The sequence below is a fragment of the Apodemus sylvaticus genome, chromosome 16 (genome assembly GCF_947179515.1).
Source record: "Apodemus sylvaticus chromosome 16, mApoSyl1.1, whole genome shotgun sequence".
NCBI classification, from domain to species: Eukaryota; Metazoa; Chordata; class Mammalia; order Rodentia; family Muridae; genus Apodemus; species Apodemus sylvaticus.
The window spans coordinates 10,604,375-10,619,345 of record NC_067487.1 but is presented as its reverse complement, the minus strand read 5'-3'; the positions used below and the strand labels follow the sequence as shown (position 1 = coordinate 10,619,345).

At 42.0% G+C, this 14,971-nt stretch overlaps 1 protein-coding gene across 1 annotated transcript in view; it reads left to right on the top strand.

Moving 5' to 3' along the window:
- Sema5a (semaphorin 5A) overlaps positions 1–14,971 on the top strand; it is a 453,217-nt gene that overhangs the window by 365,709 nt on the left and 72,537 nt on the right. Inside the window, exons 12-13 of the mRNA XM_052159481.1 lie at positions 495–702; positions 10,321–10,438. Of these exons, the coding sequence (XP_052015441.1) occupies positions 495–702; positions 10,321–10,438 (326 nt within the window). The remainder of the gene's footprint in view (positions 1–494; positions 703–10,320; positions 10,439–14,971) is intronic.

Below are 14,971 nucleotides of genomic sequence, written 5' to 3'. Positions count from 1 at the left end.
CCTGGATTCAGGAGGACTTGAATCAGTTCAGACATGAGTCAAGTTCAAAATCACAAAAATAAAAAATGCCCTTGCATTTATGTTCCAAGTCACTTCGCTTCTTCCGTGAATGGGTAGCAATCAACACATTGACATCAGTGACCCGCGATTGTCCCTTTTGGATTTTTCTCTCCTGGTATTCTGCAGCTATTTTAACCTTCAGTAACGTTTAGCATGCCTCTTGTTCCAAGGCTTGAAACTGAAGATACAGGTGGTATAGATCAGCAGTTCTCACCATGGCTACCATGGAGTATCACTGCAGACCTTTAAGGGACATCAGTGCCTGAATTCTCCATCCAGTACGGCCCACCCAAGAGGTCTCTGCATTGCTGGATGATGCTCAAATGACTTCGTGGGCTGAAGAGTTATGGCTGTGTGCTTTGTACATATTTTGCTTAACTGAAGACAGCTGGGCTACCTGTGTGCTCTATCTTCTTCCTGTCTTGTCTTCACAGATTATGGCACCATTAAGAAAGTACGGGCTCCCCTGAGTCAGAGCTCGGGCAGCTGTTTGCTGGAAGAGATTGAGCTTTTCCCAGAGAGGAGGAGTGAGCCCATCAGGAGCCTGCAGATCCTCCACAGCCAGAGCGTCCTATTTGTGGGGCTGCAGGAGCATGTGGCCAAGATCCCCCTGAAGAGGTGTCACTTCCATCAAACACGCAGGTAAGGAATTGCAAGGGTAAGGGCATCTGTCCCAGCCTTTCAAGTCTCCGGCAGTCAAAAGGCTGTAGAACCATATATCTATGTGCTTATTGTATTCCAGCATAGAAGATCTACATTGAAATGGGTTTATGTGATGCCACTAACCTCTGGATATCTTTGGAGGAACCATGTGGCTAACAATTGTGAGCAGTAATAGGTGTGAAAATGAATTACCCAGTATATGATAACTCTCAGTGGTAATGTTGGGAGTTGGGATTTAGTGCTCCAGAATAGGTTAATATTTTATTTGAATACAGACACATACATACATACATAACACACACACACACACACACACACACACACAGAGAGAGAGAGAGAGAGAGAGAGAGAGAGAGAGAGAGAGAGAGAGAGAGAGAACAATGTAAACTAAAGTAGACTCATGCCCCTCTTAAAGCCCCTGAGAAGAATGAGAGGAAATGTCAGTGCTGGCCCAGGGCTCCATCTTTCTGTATCCTCAACAGCGTATGTCCTGCCCCTCACAGCTTTGACTGTGGTTTATTCCTAAGGTCCCCTTGTCATGCAATCACTTAGTTAGGGGATGGAAATCCTGGAGGTACAGGGAAAGCCAAGTGCCCATAAATGCTTTCTCATTCCCAGCTCTTTCCTCTTACATTTTTGGTTGTGAGCCTAGCCTTTAATGGCTGGACCATCTCTCTAGCCCTGTCCTCTTATTTCCTAGGGAATGTCCAGTGTTGTCCACAATGTACTTTTAAGTTTAGTTTGGAAGCACTCAGGCCCAGGTGCTTAGGAAATGCAAGCGAACTGTGAGAACTAGTTGACTAGCTCTGTAACGTTTATAGTGTTGGAAAGCAGAAATATATCCTGGCCTCTGATGCAATTCTGCTCTAGAGGGGCTTGGTAGCCTTGTTTAGAGCTATTCCCCTAAGCAAGACATATCTGAATGTTTATGTAGAAGTGACATTTTTACTATACTACTTGCAAGACCCTGCCATGCGCAGGCCACTCTGTTACTACTATACAGAGAGCCAGAGGCAGGGAATTCATAGTACACACTTGTCACTGATAATTTTCAGCATGACTCCAATGTATTTCAGCCTCACTGTCTCAGCTCACACATGTGACTTGCTATAGAATCTAATGGGATGATGTATACATTGTAAAATCTGACGGTCTCTGCATGTTCTTAATGTAGGCGGAAGGGTGTTTTTCTCTTTTCTTTCTTTTATTTTTTTTTAAGTATAATCATTACAATGTTTCCTACAGGATGGTTCTATAAAATGAAATCTGCATAATATTACCTTAGTATCAGAAAGAATCAAGTATCAGGAAAGTATCAGGACAGTCTTACTAGTTGTATTGCGAATGCTGTTAGTACATAGCGACATTTATTAGTGATCCTCTTTTACATATCTCTGAATCCTAACTTTAACCAATGGCTGTTTGAAACTTATTCCGTGCATGTTTCTTCAAGTCCCATCTGAGGCAGATGTAACTCCTTTCCGAGTGCTGATCATTCACTGAATAACAGGGATGGTTGGGGTGTAGCCAAGAGGCATATCCTAGCCAAGCCTGGCTGGAAGGAAACCAGTTTCCCAAGTCTTACTCTTTTAGATCCACGTCCTCCTGGGGCCTCGCTGGGGTCAAGACAGGGTTACAGGCGGGACAACATGGGTGTGTGCCATGTGTGGTACTGCTTGCATTCACTGACTCTGAGGGCAGTTGTAGAGCATGAGACAATACACTGCTTTCACTGCACTTTCATTCAGTGAGTACTAAATCATGGTGGGATTACCAACAGAGGTGTGGCGCCTGCTGTCTGTCACGCCATCGTCCATCAACCCCATCTGGAATCCCCAGGGGCTGGAGCCACCAGGTGCAGAGACCATAAGTGAACAGTTGTTGCTTCCTGGGAGGAGAATGAAGCCACGTGTGAGGATTCAGCCTCCACTGTAGAGGAACTCGCGTGGCTGAATCTCCCCTCTGTTTAGTTTTCACCTGCTCAGAGCAAAACGACCAGCAGGCGCAGCTCCACTGTGAGCCCACACACTGGGCTTCTGTGTGCCGCAGTTGCTACCCTTGTGTTTGCCTCTCAGCATTCCAGCTGAGAAGGAAATTCTGAAAACGCTGAACCAAGCATCCCTCTGTGTGTCTTCCGACGTGCTTCTCCCAGTGTCCTCTTCGCATGGAAGGACGAGAAAGCCTCCCAGTTAAAACCCACAAGAAGACTATTCTGTAAATGTTGCATGCTTGGATTTTTGAAGTGATTTATAGAAAAAATATTAGTTTGTTTTTTTGGAGAAACAATTTTAATTTTCCAGAAATATACTTAATGAAGCACTTCGATTAGGAATAGGCTAATAACAGGGTTGTATGATAATTTCTCTTCCAAATGCCATTCTTTAGTAAACTATCAATAATTTGGTTGTAGTTTTAGAAAATCCATTTCATAAATGAAATTTTGCAATATTTAAAAAGAGAAAGTGAGCTTATGTAAATAATGTACCTCAAATGTAAATATGACACTTCTGAAGGAGAAAATTGTCTCACGAGAATCTTTAAATTTTTCCTTTTGTTGGTTATCTGTTTTTCAAAGACTATGTAATTTCACAGTAGTTTTTACATTTCTGCCACATTTTCCTTGATTATTGAGTCATGTCTGAACGTCTGATTCTTCACATGAAGGCTACAAGTCCAGATGTCAGTTTACTGTCCCACTCAAGGTCACATACCTTCTACAGTGGCTCACTCAGACCAGGGCCAGCCTGCCCACCCCCACAGCCATGCCATATTGATGGTTCACTCTGTGCAGAGAAGTCACCACAGATAGAGGCTGATCTTGTGAGCTACTGAGTTCATTTTCTGCTATAGTTTCTTTTTCAAGATAGACTGTCTAGGGCAGAGGTTCTCAACCTACAGTTGCAACGCCCCTAGAAACCATTGAAAAACATTTTCGGAATCATAACAGTAGAAAAATTATAGTTATGAAGTAGTGAGGAAATAATTTTATGGTTGTGGAGCACCACACCATGAGGAACACTATTAAAGGGTCGCAGCACTTAGGGGAATTAAGAACCACTGCCCTGGGTCCAAGAACATGAGATTTTCTAGCCATGCTGTCTTCCGATCAGTTTCCTCATCTTTGCCCTTGCCCTATGGCAGATGAAAACATTATAGGACAGGTTCCCAAAGCGTCCCAAACTGAGGATCTGTTTCAGTTTTTCTCAGGATGACCCTGCATCCTGGGAGAGGCAGCTGCTGGTCCATCTGCATCGTAGCTCTGAAAGCAGCGTGCTGGCATGAGCTCTTCTCTAGACATTATTTTAGACGAAAAATGCCTTAAAGTTATAGTTTACACAAATTCTATCACAAAAGTCACTAAGTCTATTTATTTTAATGTGAGAATGGTTGAGTGCTGCCATTTAATAAATCTCATAGAAAAATCATGCAAATGATCAAGCCAAGCCCAGGTCCTTGGAGTTGCAGTCATCTCTGTGAATATCATTTCTATGTGATGACTGAGCACACATATTTATCTATGTCATAACCTGAGCTGATATTTACAAGGTTTTGAGGTACCTGGGATCCAACATGCCAGCTGTAGGTCAATTTTTGACAATAACTCATGAGTGCCATCTCCTGGGTCCTTTGCTCTTGGTGTGCACTGCCAGTGTTCATCTGTAACCTGTGAAGAAAGAAAAGTTCTACATGACAGAGCACAGGATGGAGCTGACACAACAGCTACTAACTAATCTCTTCCTGGCTTATCCACTGATGTGAAATCACAACCTGGCACTTAGAGTGTTGATAGATGTGGACATTGGACTTGGAAAGTTCCCATTTCACTGAGTCAGGAGGCAGAGGTGACCACACGACTCGGCTTTCATAGCCATGTCTAAGTCAGGCTTTTCTCCACTCCCACCTTGGGAAGTCTTGCAAGTCCTAAGATAGTTACAGCTCTTCAATTCTTAGCAAGGGAAAGTGTGGAAGATGAGTGGGAGGGCCTTTGCCACGTGTTTTTTAAAGTCATTTTAAGAAGTATATGTACACTGACTAGATCCACAGCTCAGAAAATATTCCTCAGAAAAGAAAGGAAAATACCCCCAAGTATAAAATTTTTGTAGCAAAGAATGAGCTTTTCCCTGATGTGTGGCCATCATGACAAGCCAAGGCAAAGCTTGACGATAAATAGGCATGCCAAATACAAGCTGCTTTTGGATTCAGAGAGTTTATGACTTAGACAACCAATCAAGACAAGAAAAAATAAATTATCTCTTAATCACAGTACTCCACAGAAAGACACCAAAGAGTAGAGTCTGGGCCCAGTGCCACAGAACAGCCAAGGCACCTGCTCATGTAGACACCTTCCCTTGGATACTGAGCCATTAGACAACTTGCAACAGTCTCTTAGGTGATGGAATTCAACTTCCTGAGAGCACCCTGGCCCTAGAATTATCAGAGGAGGGAGATGGCAAGGGAATGACTTTATACTGTTTCAGGATTTAAATATTTTGCAGCATTCTGCTGAAGCTTATATACTACATCTGTTGCTACTGACCCATATCCTATGGCTTGGCTTCATTGACTTAGGAACAGTTGTCATGGTGCCTAACATGAGTGAAAAACATCCCTGCGTTTGATATGTTCAGGTAGAACTCTGCAGGGTACATATGGTCTAATAGACTTTTATCCATTAATTCCTGAGTTAAAGCAGTATGTCTCTTGACTGGATGTACTTCTATCACATATGTTAATACAGAAACAAATTATTAAACTTAATAAATAAATGATTAAATTGCAAAGATTTATTATAAAACCTAATCTTTTCTAAATTTCATAGAATTTCGATTCTTTGTTAACTCTTGTGTATTCTGTCTTTTGTGACACTCATTACCTACTTAAGATCAGATTAGCCCACCATGTCATAGAGCTTGCATTCTGTATATGAGAGATCTATGTAAATCTAAGAGAGCATGTGTAAGCTGCAACGATTCTAGCCTTGGAGTCGAAACTAACAGCAGCCCAGGCTCTATCCTGCTGAGTCAGCTTTACCCCAAGGCCTGGCGTGACCTCTGTTTTCAGGTTCCTTTGGCCTCCAGCACCATGTACATCTCAAAAGAGGCTCAGTATGTATTTCATAAATTGCCAGCGGTGCCCGTTCTGAATTCCCTGCTGTCTTCTCATAACCTAGTGGAGGGTGACAAACATTCTATGGAGAATTAGCAAAGGTAAGGAGAGAGAAATAGCAGAAAGAGTGGAAATCTATGATCCTGTTTTATTAAGTAATTGGGATTAGAAAAAAGTCAGCCCAGGAATAGATACAGCCATAACTGAATCAGGAAATAAACACCTCTAGAATTGTGTTTTACAAAACTGCAAGGAAAGATGGAACCATTAAGGAAAAATCTTGGGCCGGGCAGTGGTGATGCACGCCTTTAATTTCAATACTTGGGAGGCAGAGGCAGGAAGATTTCTGAGTCTGAGGCCAGCCTGGTCTACAAAGTGAGTTCTAGGAGAGTCAGGGCTACACAGAGAAACACTATCTCAAAAAAAAAAAAGAAAGAAAGAAAGAAAGAAAGAAAGAAAGAAAGAAAGAAAGAAAGAAAGAAAGAAAGAAAGAAAAGAAAAGAAAAGAAAAGAAAAGAAAAGAAAAGAAAAGAAAAGAAAAGAAAAGAAAAGAAAAGAAAAGAAAAAAATTCTTGGACTTCACTGGGCAGAGCTGATGTCTGGTCACTCTTAATTCAATCAGTGTAATGGTGTCATTAAGGTAAAGGAATTAATACCTCATTAAGAAATTATTATGGAAATTAAGTACTGTAGGACATCCATTGCTTTAAAGGGCAAAGTTTTCAAAGGTAGACGTAATAGGTTGACACCATAATTAATTAAATGTTCTAAAGACACCATCTGCCCAATTGTAAAGTATACCACACGCTGAGAAAATAACCTCACCGCCATGGTCCCAGGGAGACGCCTTCAGTCAACTAGTTTGTATCATGCAAGCATCCAGGAGGAGCTTCTGATGAACATGTACTTTAAAAAGTAAATATTCCCCTTCCACAATTAATTTATTGATCTCCGAAACTCAATGTGCTGAAACTTTCACCACACTGGCATTCATTCGCTTAGCCTGGGAAGTATATGGATTTCCGTCATCAGTTCATTCGCAATGTATTTATAGCACTTAACACATTCTAAACACGAAGCCAGGTGCTGAGTGTATGATGACAAATGATGCATCCCTGACCCTGCCTGTGTGGGGCTCAGAGACTAATGAGAAATTCTGCCATAAATAAAATTATCTGAATATCTAATATAGAATTGAGTCAAAGGTTCCTGGGGTTGTATTACATTTTATCCCAAAATGGATTTATCATTTTACCTGATTCTATACCATGCTAGGAATCAATCCCCTCACCTAATGTCCAATTATTTCTTAAGCCTTATCTGAATTATTACTGGTTTTCTAATTCTCAAGTTCCGGAACTAAGCACCGGGTCATGACAACACATTCAATAAATTTTTCACTCAGTGGGTGACTCTGGGGCTATTAAATGGTGACCGTGGCAACTTCTGCATGCAATGATTGTAACTGTTTAAATATAGAGGGGAAGAGAAATCACATACAGAGCTCTCGGAAAGAAGAATCCCAGGAAGTGTCAGGCTGGAATGCAATGTCCTTTAGCATTAACATAATACCCCTTGAACCTTACCAAGGTGAAGAGGAAGCTCTCAGACTGTGATGGAGAACAGAACATAAACCTCTGTGACCACCACGAGAGCTAATAATTGTACATTACATTATCGTTCATTGTGCGAGTAGTAGGAAAAGGCACAGGCTTGATTATGTAGGATATGAAGCATGTCCAATTTGAGAGGTGGATCACCAAAGACAGTATCAGATTATACATGCAAATTCACTAATATTGCTCATTTTAGTGAATCATAAGAAGTAAGCCTATATTTCATGATAGATCTACTTCTGGCAATAATAGCACATATTGCTACGTTAGCTACACAGCAAAAAAGAGAAAATGTATGCACAGCATCCTATAGATGTGCTGTAGCCTACCTGTCTTCTTCAGTGCCAAGCTGTCCTCCCTATACCTCTGAATCTCCCTATACCTTTTCTCCCTTGTCCATTTGTGAACTATTTCAGTGTAATCATGTGACCACTACAGTGATAGAAGTGGCATACAGGTGCCCGAGCACAGCCAAGTGTGCTAAAAATAACTCATAGGTAAAATTGACTCCTATGGGTTCTGAGTTTCCTTTAGTAGTGCTGTTGCTAGCCAGCAGTTTGGGAGTCTCCTTCCTGTTGCATATTTAAAGACAGCATGTCACTGGCCTAAATGGAAATCAAATGAATCGGTGTGTTCTAACCAGGCATCTAGTTAGTTTTCTTTGTCATTGGAGAATCACAGCTGGAAGATCTTTCTAATAATACACACCCCTATCTGATACCTACACCACAAGCCGCCTCCTACTTTTGAGCCTCAGGTGCACAGCTGTGCAGACAGCTCCATGGAAAACCTGGGCTACCACAGTCTTGGCTCCAGACCTGCTCCAAAACTTCAAACAGCAGCAGTGCATGAGCTCCCTCTAAGATTTTTATTGCTGTACAGTTTACTGAACTCCTGATTTTAGAATATAACCATTCCCATGTACTGATAAAACATCCTACATATAAAAACATTGTGAGCTTGGGACTCATTTGGACCCTGCATAGAGACTGTGAACAGGTACTCGGTTTCTCTGGGTGTGTGATCATAAAAGTGGTAAAAGACGGAAGTTATGCAATAGGTTAGCAATGGGAATAAGAATTCGGTACAGCATGGTTCCTTTTCTTTCCTGATAAAGGGTTACTGTCAGTTAATGTAGGTCTTTCTGAGATGGCATTGGGTCAAAGCCTCCCTGTCTCCACATAGAAGTTAAAAATCACATGCACGTGATAGTATTGGCCATGGGAGTACTTGCTTACTGTCCCAGGGCCTGGAGTACCACAGCAGTAGGGCATCCAATTCAAGATCAGCCTTGTCTAAAAACAGACAATGTTACACATAAAATACAATAAGCTAGGACAATCTGAGCCAAAGGGAAGGTACACCGGCAGGTCTGTGGATTGCTCTTACACGGCTGCACCCGCTGTACCAGTTCCTGCTCCGTACAGCAAGTTCCTCACAAGCCATTTATCTGTCTGAATAAATAAGAGACTCGAGTATGTGAAAGAGACATGCTTTCCTCTCATGTTTTCCCTGTGAGGTGTCAAGTATTTACAGGGCAGCCTGGGTCTTTAAGGGGCCTCAAAGGTTCTTGATTTCAGCCCTCAGATTTTGGAGACTAGTCTCTGTTGCTTCAGACTGTAGGGTCCCACCCATCTGAGCTCCTTTCACACAAGTCTTTGACAAAATCCCCTGTCTTTTCTGATGTGGAGCAAGGAAGAATAAAGGTTTGTGGGAAGCATTGTGTTTAGTTGTTTTCAACAGTAAGATGCTATCTTCCTGACTGGAAATCATTTTTAAATCCTACTGCTGTGCTAACAAGTCTAAAGTTGATATTTATGCTATAGTATATCAAATATTAATATTTGATTTTACAATAGCAAATATTTAAATCTAAGTGACAAGATTATTGTCAAAAGAGAAGATTGATACTAATAAATAGTTTTACCCAAGTTGTTGACAGTGTTGATGTGACTTTTTTCTAATCAAGTACCTTAAATTCATTGATTTTTTTCCATCTTTATTCTTATTGAGTTTAAGAAGAAATAAAAACCAAAAGAGAAAAAAAAATAAATGCCACTTTCACCATGGCTACATTCATTGGAAACTCCTCTTTTCCACGTGGCCTCTTTAAAAGAACCAACTTCCAAAAATAATAAATCCTAATGATTGGTTTGGTGTAGACCAAGAGGAAATTATAAGTATGGGGGCTTTCTCTTGAATGGGCATTGGTATTTGGATAGCAGCTGTAATATTTAAGGAGTAATGGAATGTTAAAAGAGCCAGAACCTTCAGCATTGTAGAAAGGCGAAACTGTTATCACAGGCAGAGTTTCAGAGCCCTAAATCTTCACGCTAATCCAGAAGGCTTGTTTCAGGTCTCCAGGTGGCTTTGCAAGAGAGGAAGGTCCTGAGCAGGAGTTCATCAAATGTCTCCCCTTCAGAAAGCTGGATTTAACCTAGTGGTCATGTTACCTTAATAAAATAAAATTAAAAAAATAAATAAAAGGAACTTTAGCCCTTTGAATGGTTCTCTAAGTGTAACTGTGCTACAGTCACCCATATTTGTGAAAATGGGGTCACAGGCAGAGCAAATCCCCAGGTGAGGTGCATGCTGAACGTGTCATTCTGTCAGCGAGCAATGAATCCCTGGCCCTCCCTGGGAGCTACAAGCATGAATGTGTTACTTTGAGCTAGTTCAATTCCGGGTCCCTCCCAGGTCCAGTCTATTCCAGCCAGGTCATGTCAATTCAGGAAACAGATTTTCAGTCCTTCCCTGAGCCCTGGTCTATTTCATGGTCACACTTGAATGATCTCCCTTCCCAGGAACATCCTGTGGCTATCTTCTTACAGTGAAGGAACTGCACAGTCAGTGTTATTTTCATGTGTGCTTTCAGTGCCTGCATTGGCGCTCAGGACCCTTACTGTGGCTGGGATGCTGTGATGAAGAAGTGTACCAGCCTGGAGGAGAGCCTAAGCATGACCCAGTGGGACCAGAGCATCCCCACCTGCCCGGTACGTGCACGCCCTCCGGCTTCCCGAAGCATTCTCCATGGGACGCAGAACCACATAACTTACCTTTCAAAGCAGATCCATTGTTGTGAACCCAAAACAAATTTGTGTTTCTACACTTGATCTATCCCTGGCTTGTGGGAGGGCCCACGGGGGATGCTCTCACCTGTTTACACTGATTTGAAATATGATTCAACAGCCCTGTTGAGCATAAGATCGTGGTTTTTACAGTGGTTACCTTCTCTTTTTTATAGTTTGGTAGCTCTTGTCCCTGTGACACTAATAAAATGTGAACTTCCACACACATGCATTTCCCTTGGGAGCTACAATTCCAGAAGCTGACATAAGTGAAGATTTGAAGAGTAAGTTAAAGGATATTACCGTGGCACCATGTGGATCAGATTCATGGACCTGGTTCAGGGTCACAGGAAGGCCTGGCAGACGCAGCCCTGTGTGCATGCCTATGTGGGTCCCTGAGGAATGAAGAGAAACCGGCCTGCATTTACAGCCAGACCTGAATCCAAGAAAAGCAAAGCTCACTGTTTGCCCGGCTCATCTCCCTGGGTCCTCGCTTGCAGAACACAGTTTTCCTTTATTTCTGTCTCAGGCTTGTGTTCTAGCAGATGAACCGAAACTGTTAACATTAATATACTCAAAGTAGGTAGTGGGGCAGTTAGTCACGCTGTGTGTACCCAGCTGTGGAGCTCTGCCTGTTGTTGGTTGTAAGCGTCTCCGCAAGGCAGGAGCAGAAGCAGAGGCTGCATATTTACTGTCCCTGGATGTATTAGACGTGCCTCGGGCTTCCGATTTGTCAGTGCAGCTTACAGAAGCTGCCCCATTCCAGGTCCAGACGATATGCTAATGAAGCTTGTTCTTCAGTTTGGAAGGAAATGGAGCAGAGAGAAAGCTGGAAGGTCAGCATCCTTCCCAGACGGTTCTGTGGGTGGTGAGTCCTTTGCACAAAGGACCCTGTGTGAACATCAGCACATCTAGGCACTTGGGACTCCTGTCTGGGGACAGATGAGTTTCTCAGTCTGCGTTTTGTAATCTTTGGGGGGATCAAATGACCCTTTCGCAGGAGTCATTTATCAGATAGCCTACATATTAGATATTTATATTATGAGTCATAGCAGTAGCAAGCACAGTTATGAAGTAGGAACTAAAATACCTTTTGTTGGAGTCACGAACACATGTGGAGCTATATATTAAAGGGTCACAGCATTAGGAAGGCTGAGAACACTGTCTTAGAACAATTTGGCTTTGTAGTGCTAGGTCTTTGATTTCAAAGGGGAAATGTCCTTCCATATCTTTAAAAATAGTTTGAAAAATACCAGGAACTGAAGAAATCCCTTTTTTCAGTGCCGAACATGTTAAAAGCACAAAGGCAGTCACCCCAATTTTTTTTTTTTTTTGCAGAATTTAAAAACATAATGAACAGCATCCAAAATGTCAGTCTCCGGGCACACCTTCATGGACGGTCAAGGCATCTTCCTGCATACTTTTGTCCCTGCACCCATGATATGTTCCACATACGAGCATCAGAGCGAAGATGATTATGTGGAGGGAAATTTACCCCCATGTATTTGCTCTATAACAGATGCACACCTTGAATATTTTACAGTAAAAAAAATGTGAAATGGAGGGATCCAATGTTTGAGACATGACCAAAGAGTTGTCACCCATATTATCTCAAGTCTGGATGACAGATCCTGTTAACCTTTCAGGGAAACATGGTCATGCATGAGGCTTAATTGCAGCTCTGAGATATGACCGTAGACCCAATGTCAGTCACACATCTGTCTATCTAGACATGAGATGTGTCTTCTGTACGGAGCTCCATCCTCTTACCCGACGATTTTGTTCACATCAAGATATACTTTTGACAAGCTAAGAATAACAATAACAAAACAGCAATAATCTTATTAGGTTTTAAATTTTTTACTTTAAAATATCAGTTCTATGTTATTTGTTCTTTTCTTTCACTAAAACAAAATATCTTATTTATTAGATAAGTTTGTGGTATCCACATTTCATGATTTTGGCTTTAAAGTGTGTGCTATGTATGTCACTGTCACTTTAAGATGGTCTCTCAGGTTGTATTTTCCATACTTAGGCCCAAACCCAGGAGTTCACACTTGCTGGGCCAGATTGCCAGAGTATGATGACGTTGTAGGTTCAGTGTTGAATGAGTTCTAAGATGCCAACTGATTCTAGAAATAGTAAATGCCAAGAGAATTTTGCAATCAGTAACTATTTCTCATTCCTTCTGAAGGTTGTTTACCTACATCTTTACCCAACCAAGTGCAACTTGATATTTTTTTATAAGCTGAGGCCTTTGAAAGAAATTTTATATACAGGCATTTTATATTTTATGTAAAAGTATATGTTGGAAGAACGTGGTCTTACTAGATCGAGTTCAGTTAGTTAAAGACGTATTGATAGCACCCCAAACGCACTTGTGTGAACCCACAAACAAACTACATCTCCAAACCCCTAGGTCAGTGACAGTGGGTCAGCAGTCAGGGAACCCAACGTGCAGAGAACCTGAGTTTAGTTTCCAAAACCCATATTAGGAGGTTCACAACTTCCTTAATGTCACCTCTTGGCCCATATGGGCACTGCATCTCCCCACACACTGATATACGCATAGACAAATAACTAAAACTAAAAACATCTTTAAAGTACTCAGAGTCTGTGACGTGGTGTGGGTTCCCAGAGTGGACGTCCCACTCAAACGTCATACACTGGGTATCATTTATGCTTGCTGGACTTTGCTTGTGATGCCGTAGGAGAATCCTCAACGCTGACCCCTTTATAAAGCACAGAAATGTATTACCCACAGCTCTAGAAGCCAAAAAATGTACAATATCAAGGCACCAGCATTTTTTGTGATGAGAATTTCTTTCTGGGGCCCCAGATGAGGAAAAGTGGGCCTAAGAAGGGATGTCCCTTAAGTGTCACAGGCAACACGTACAGACCGTCCCTATTTGTTAGACTGCTAGAGGATGCCCAAGACTGTATCTTAGTCCTCTGCAAAGGTACAGTCTTGCCTCATAATTCTTCTAGGGAGATAAGCTCAGGATGGATATTAAATTGATGTCATAACATAAGGCCAAACTTCCTGGGGAGCTTATCCAATATCCTGCTTCATATAGTCACTGGACATAGATATAGAAGACCTTCAAAATAAAGGAAGCTCTAGTAATTCTGAAGAAAAGATGTCCAGATAAAAATGTAAGACTTCAATTCAGTCATTTAAAAAACTGTAGTTGGAGGGGCTGGAGGGGTAGGTGGGCCCACCGTTAAAAAACTTGCTACTTTGCTCATCTGTAACTTTACTTCCAAATTATCCAGTGACTGCTTCTGCCCTCTGTGGGCACACACACACATGTAACATTCCCTTACATGGGTATACACACAAACACACACACACACACACACACACACACACACACACACACACACTAACAAAAAACAAGAACATAAATCCAAAGAAAAATGGCTGGATATAAGAAATATAGAAAGACTGGGGGACCTGAGTACGTGGTGTGTACACACTAAGTCAGTAGAGAATTCGTGAATGAATAAATCAACATGAAAATATTATTCTTAGGAACAGAAAGGGGTCCTCCATAGCTAGCCCTTTGAAATTCACTATTTCCTCAGTGTCAGGGAGGTAAAGCAGGGTGCACCGACTCTTGGGAGCCTCTGGAAGGAGAAAGCTATAACCAGAACGGCCACTGAGAGCTCCTCACAGGCTCCTAAACCAACCTGGTTTTGCTGATGGTTAGATAGGAGATCGAATCCTCCCATGGTTGTCATGCACCGCTGATGTGGGCTGCACCTTTTACTCTGGCTTTGTATTTATTAGTATAAAGCACATGCTTCAAGAAGAAAATCACTAGGGAGAAACCTGGAGAGAACTTTGGACAGTTTGTTCTAAAGTGCTTTCTTTCATTCCAATGTTTCCACTACTAAGGTAGGACCCAGACCTTGTCTGTGATACCCAAGTATCTGCTCATGGTACCAATTGCAGGCACGTATGCCTTCACATCAGGTATCATTTCAAGGAAAAATATGAAAATTTTAAAGTATTCTAATTTCCAAACCGAGAGCCCAGGATGCACACAATTATTCCTAGTCCCATTTTTCTAGGCCAATCTTAAATATACAACATTTAACATCCAACACTCAACCCAGCATGAGGCTGAAGAGCGTACCGGGAGTTCACTCCCTGCTCGCTCCTGTGCTTCCCTGAGGCCTGCGAGGTCTTCCAGAATGTTACATAACAAGCAAACCTCCACAAGATTTGAAAATGCTGCCTCTCCTATCTGCAGCTTCCTCACTGCCAGACAGAATTGAAACTACCTTCTTCCCTTGTAAATTAGTCACTGTCGCCACATTCTTATCTTGTGCATGTTCCAAGCAGCGGCTGCCCAAGGGTGCCCCTTCCTCTTCCACTGGCTTACGGAAACGACTACTGTGGGTTTTATGTGCTGGCACACATGTCGAGTAGCCCCTTCCCCTTTCTGTGCC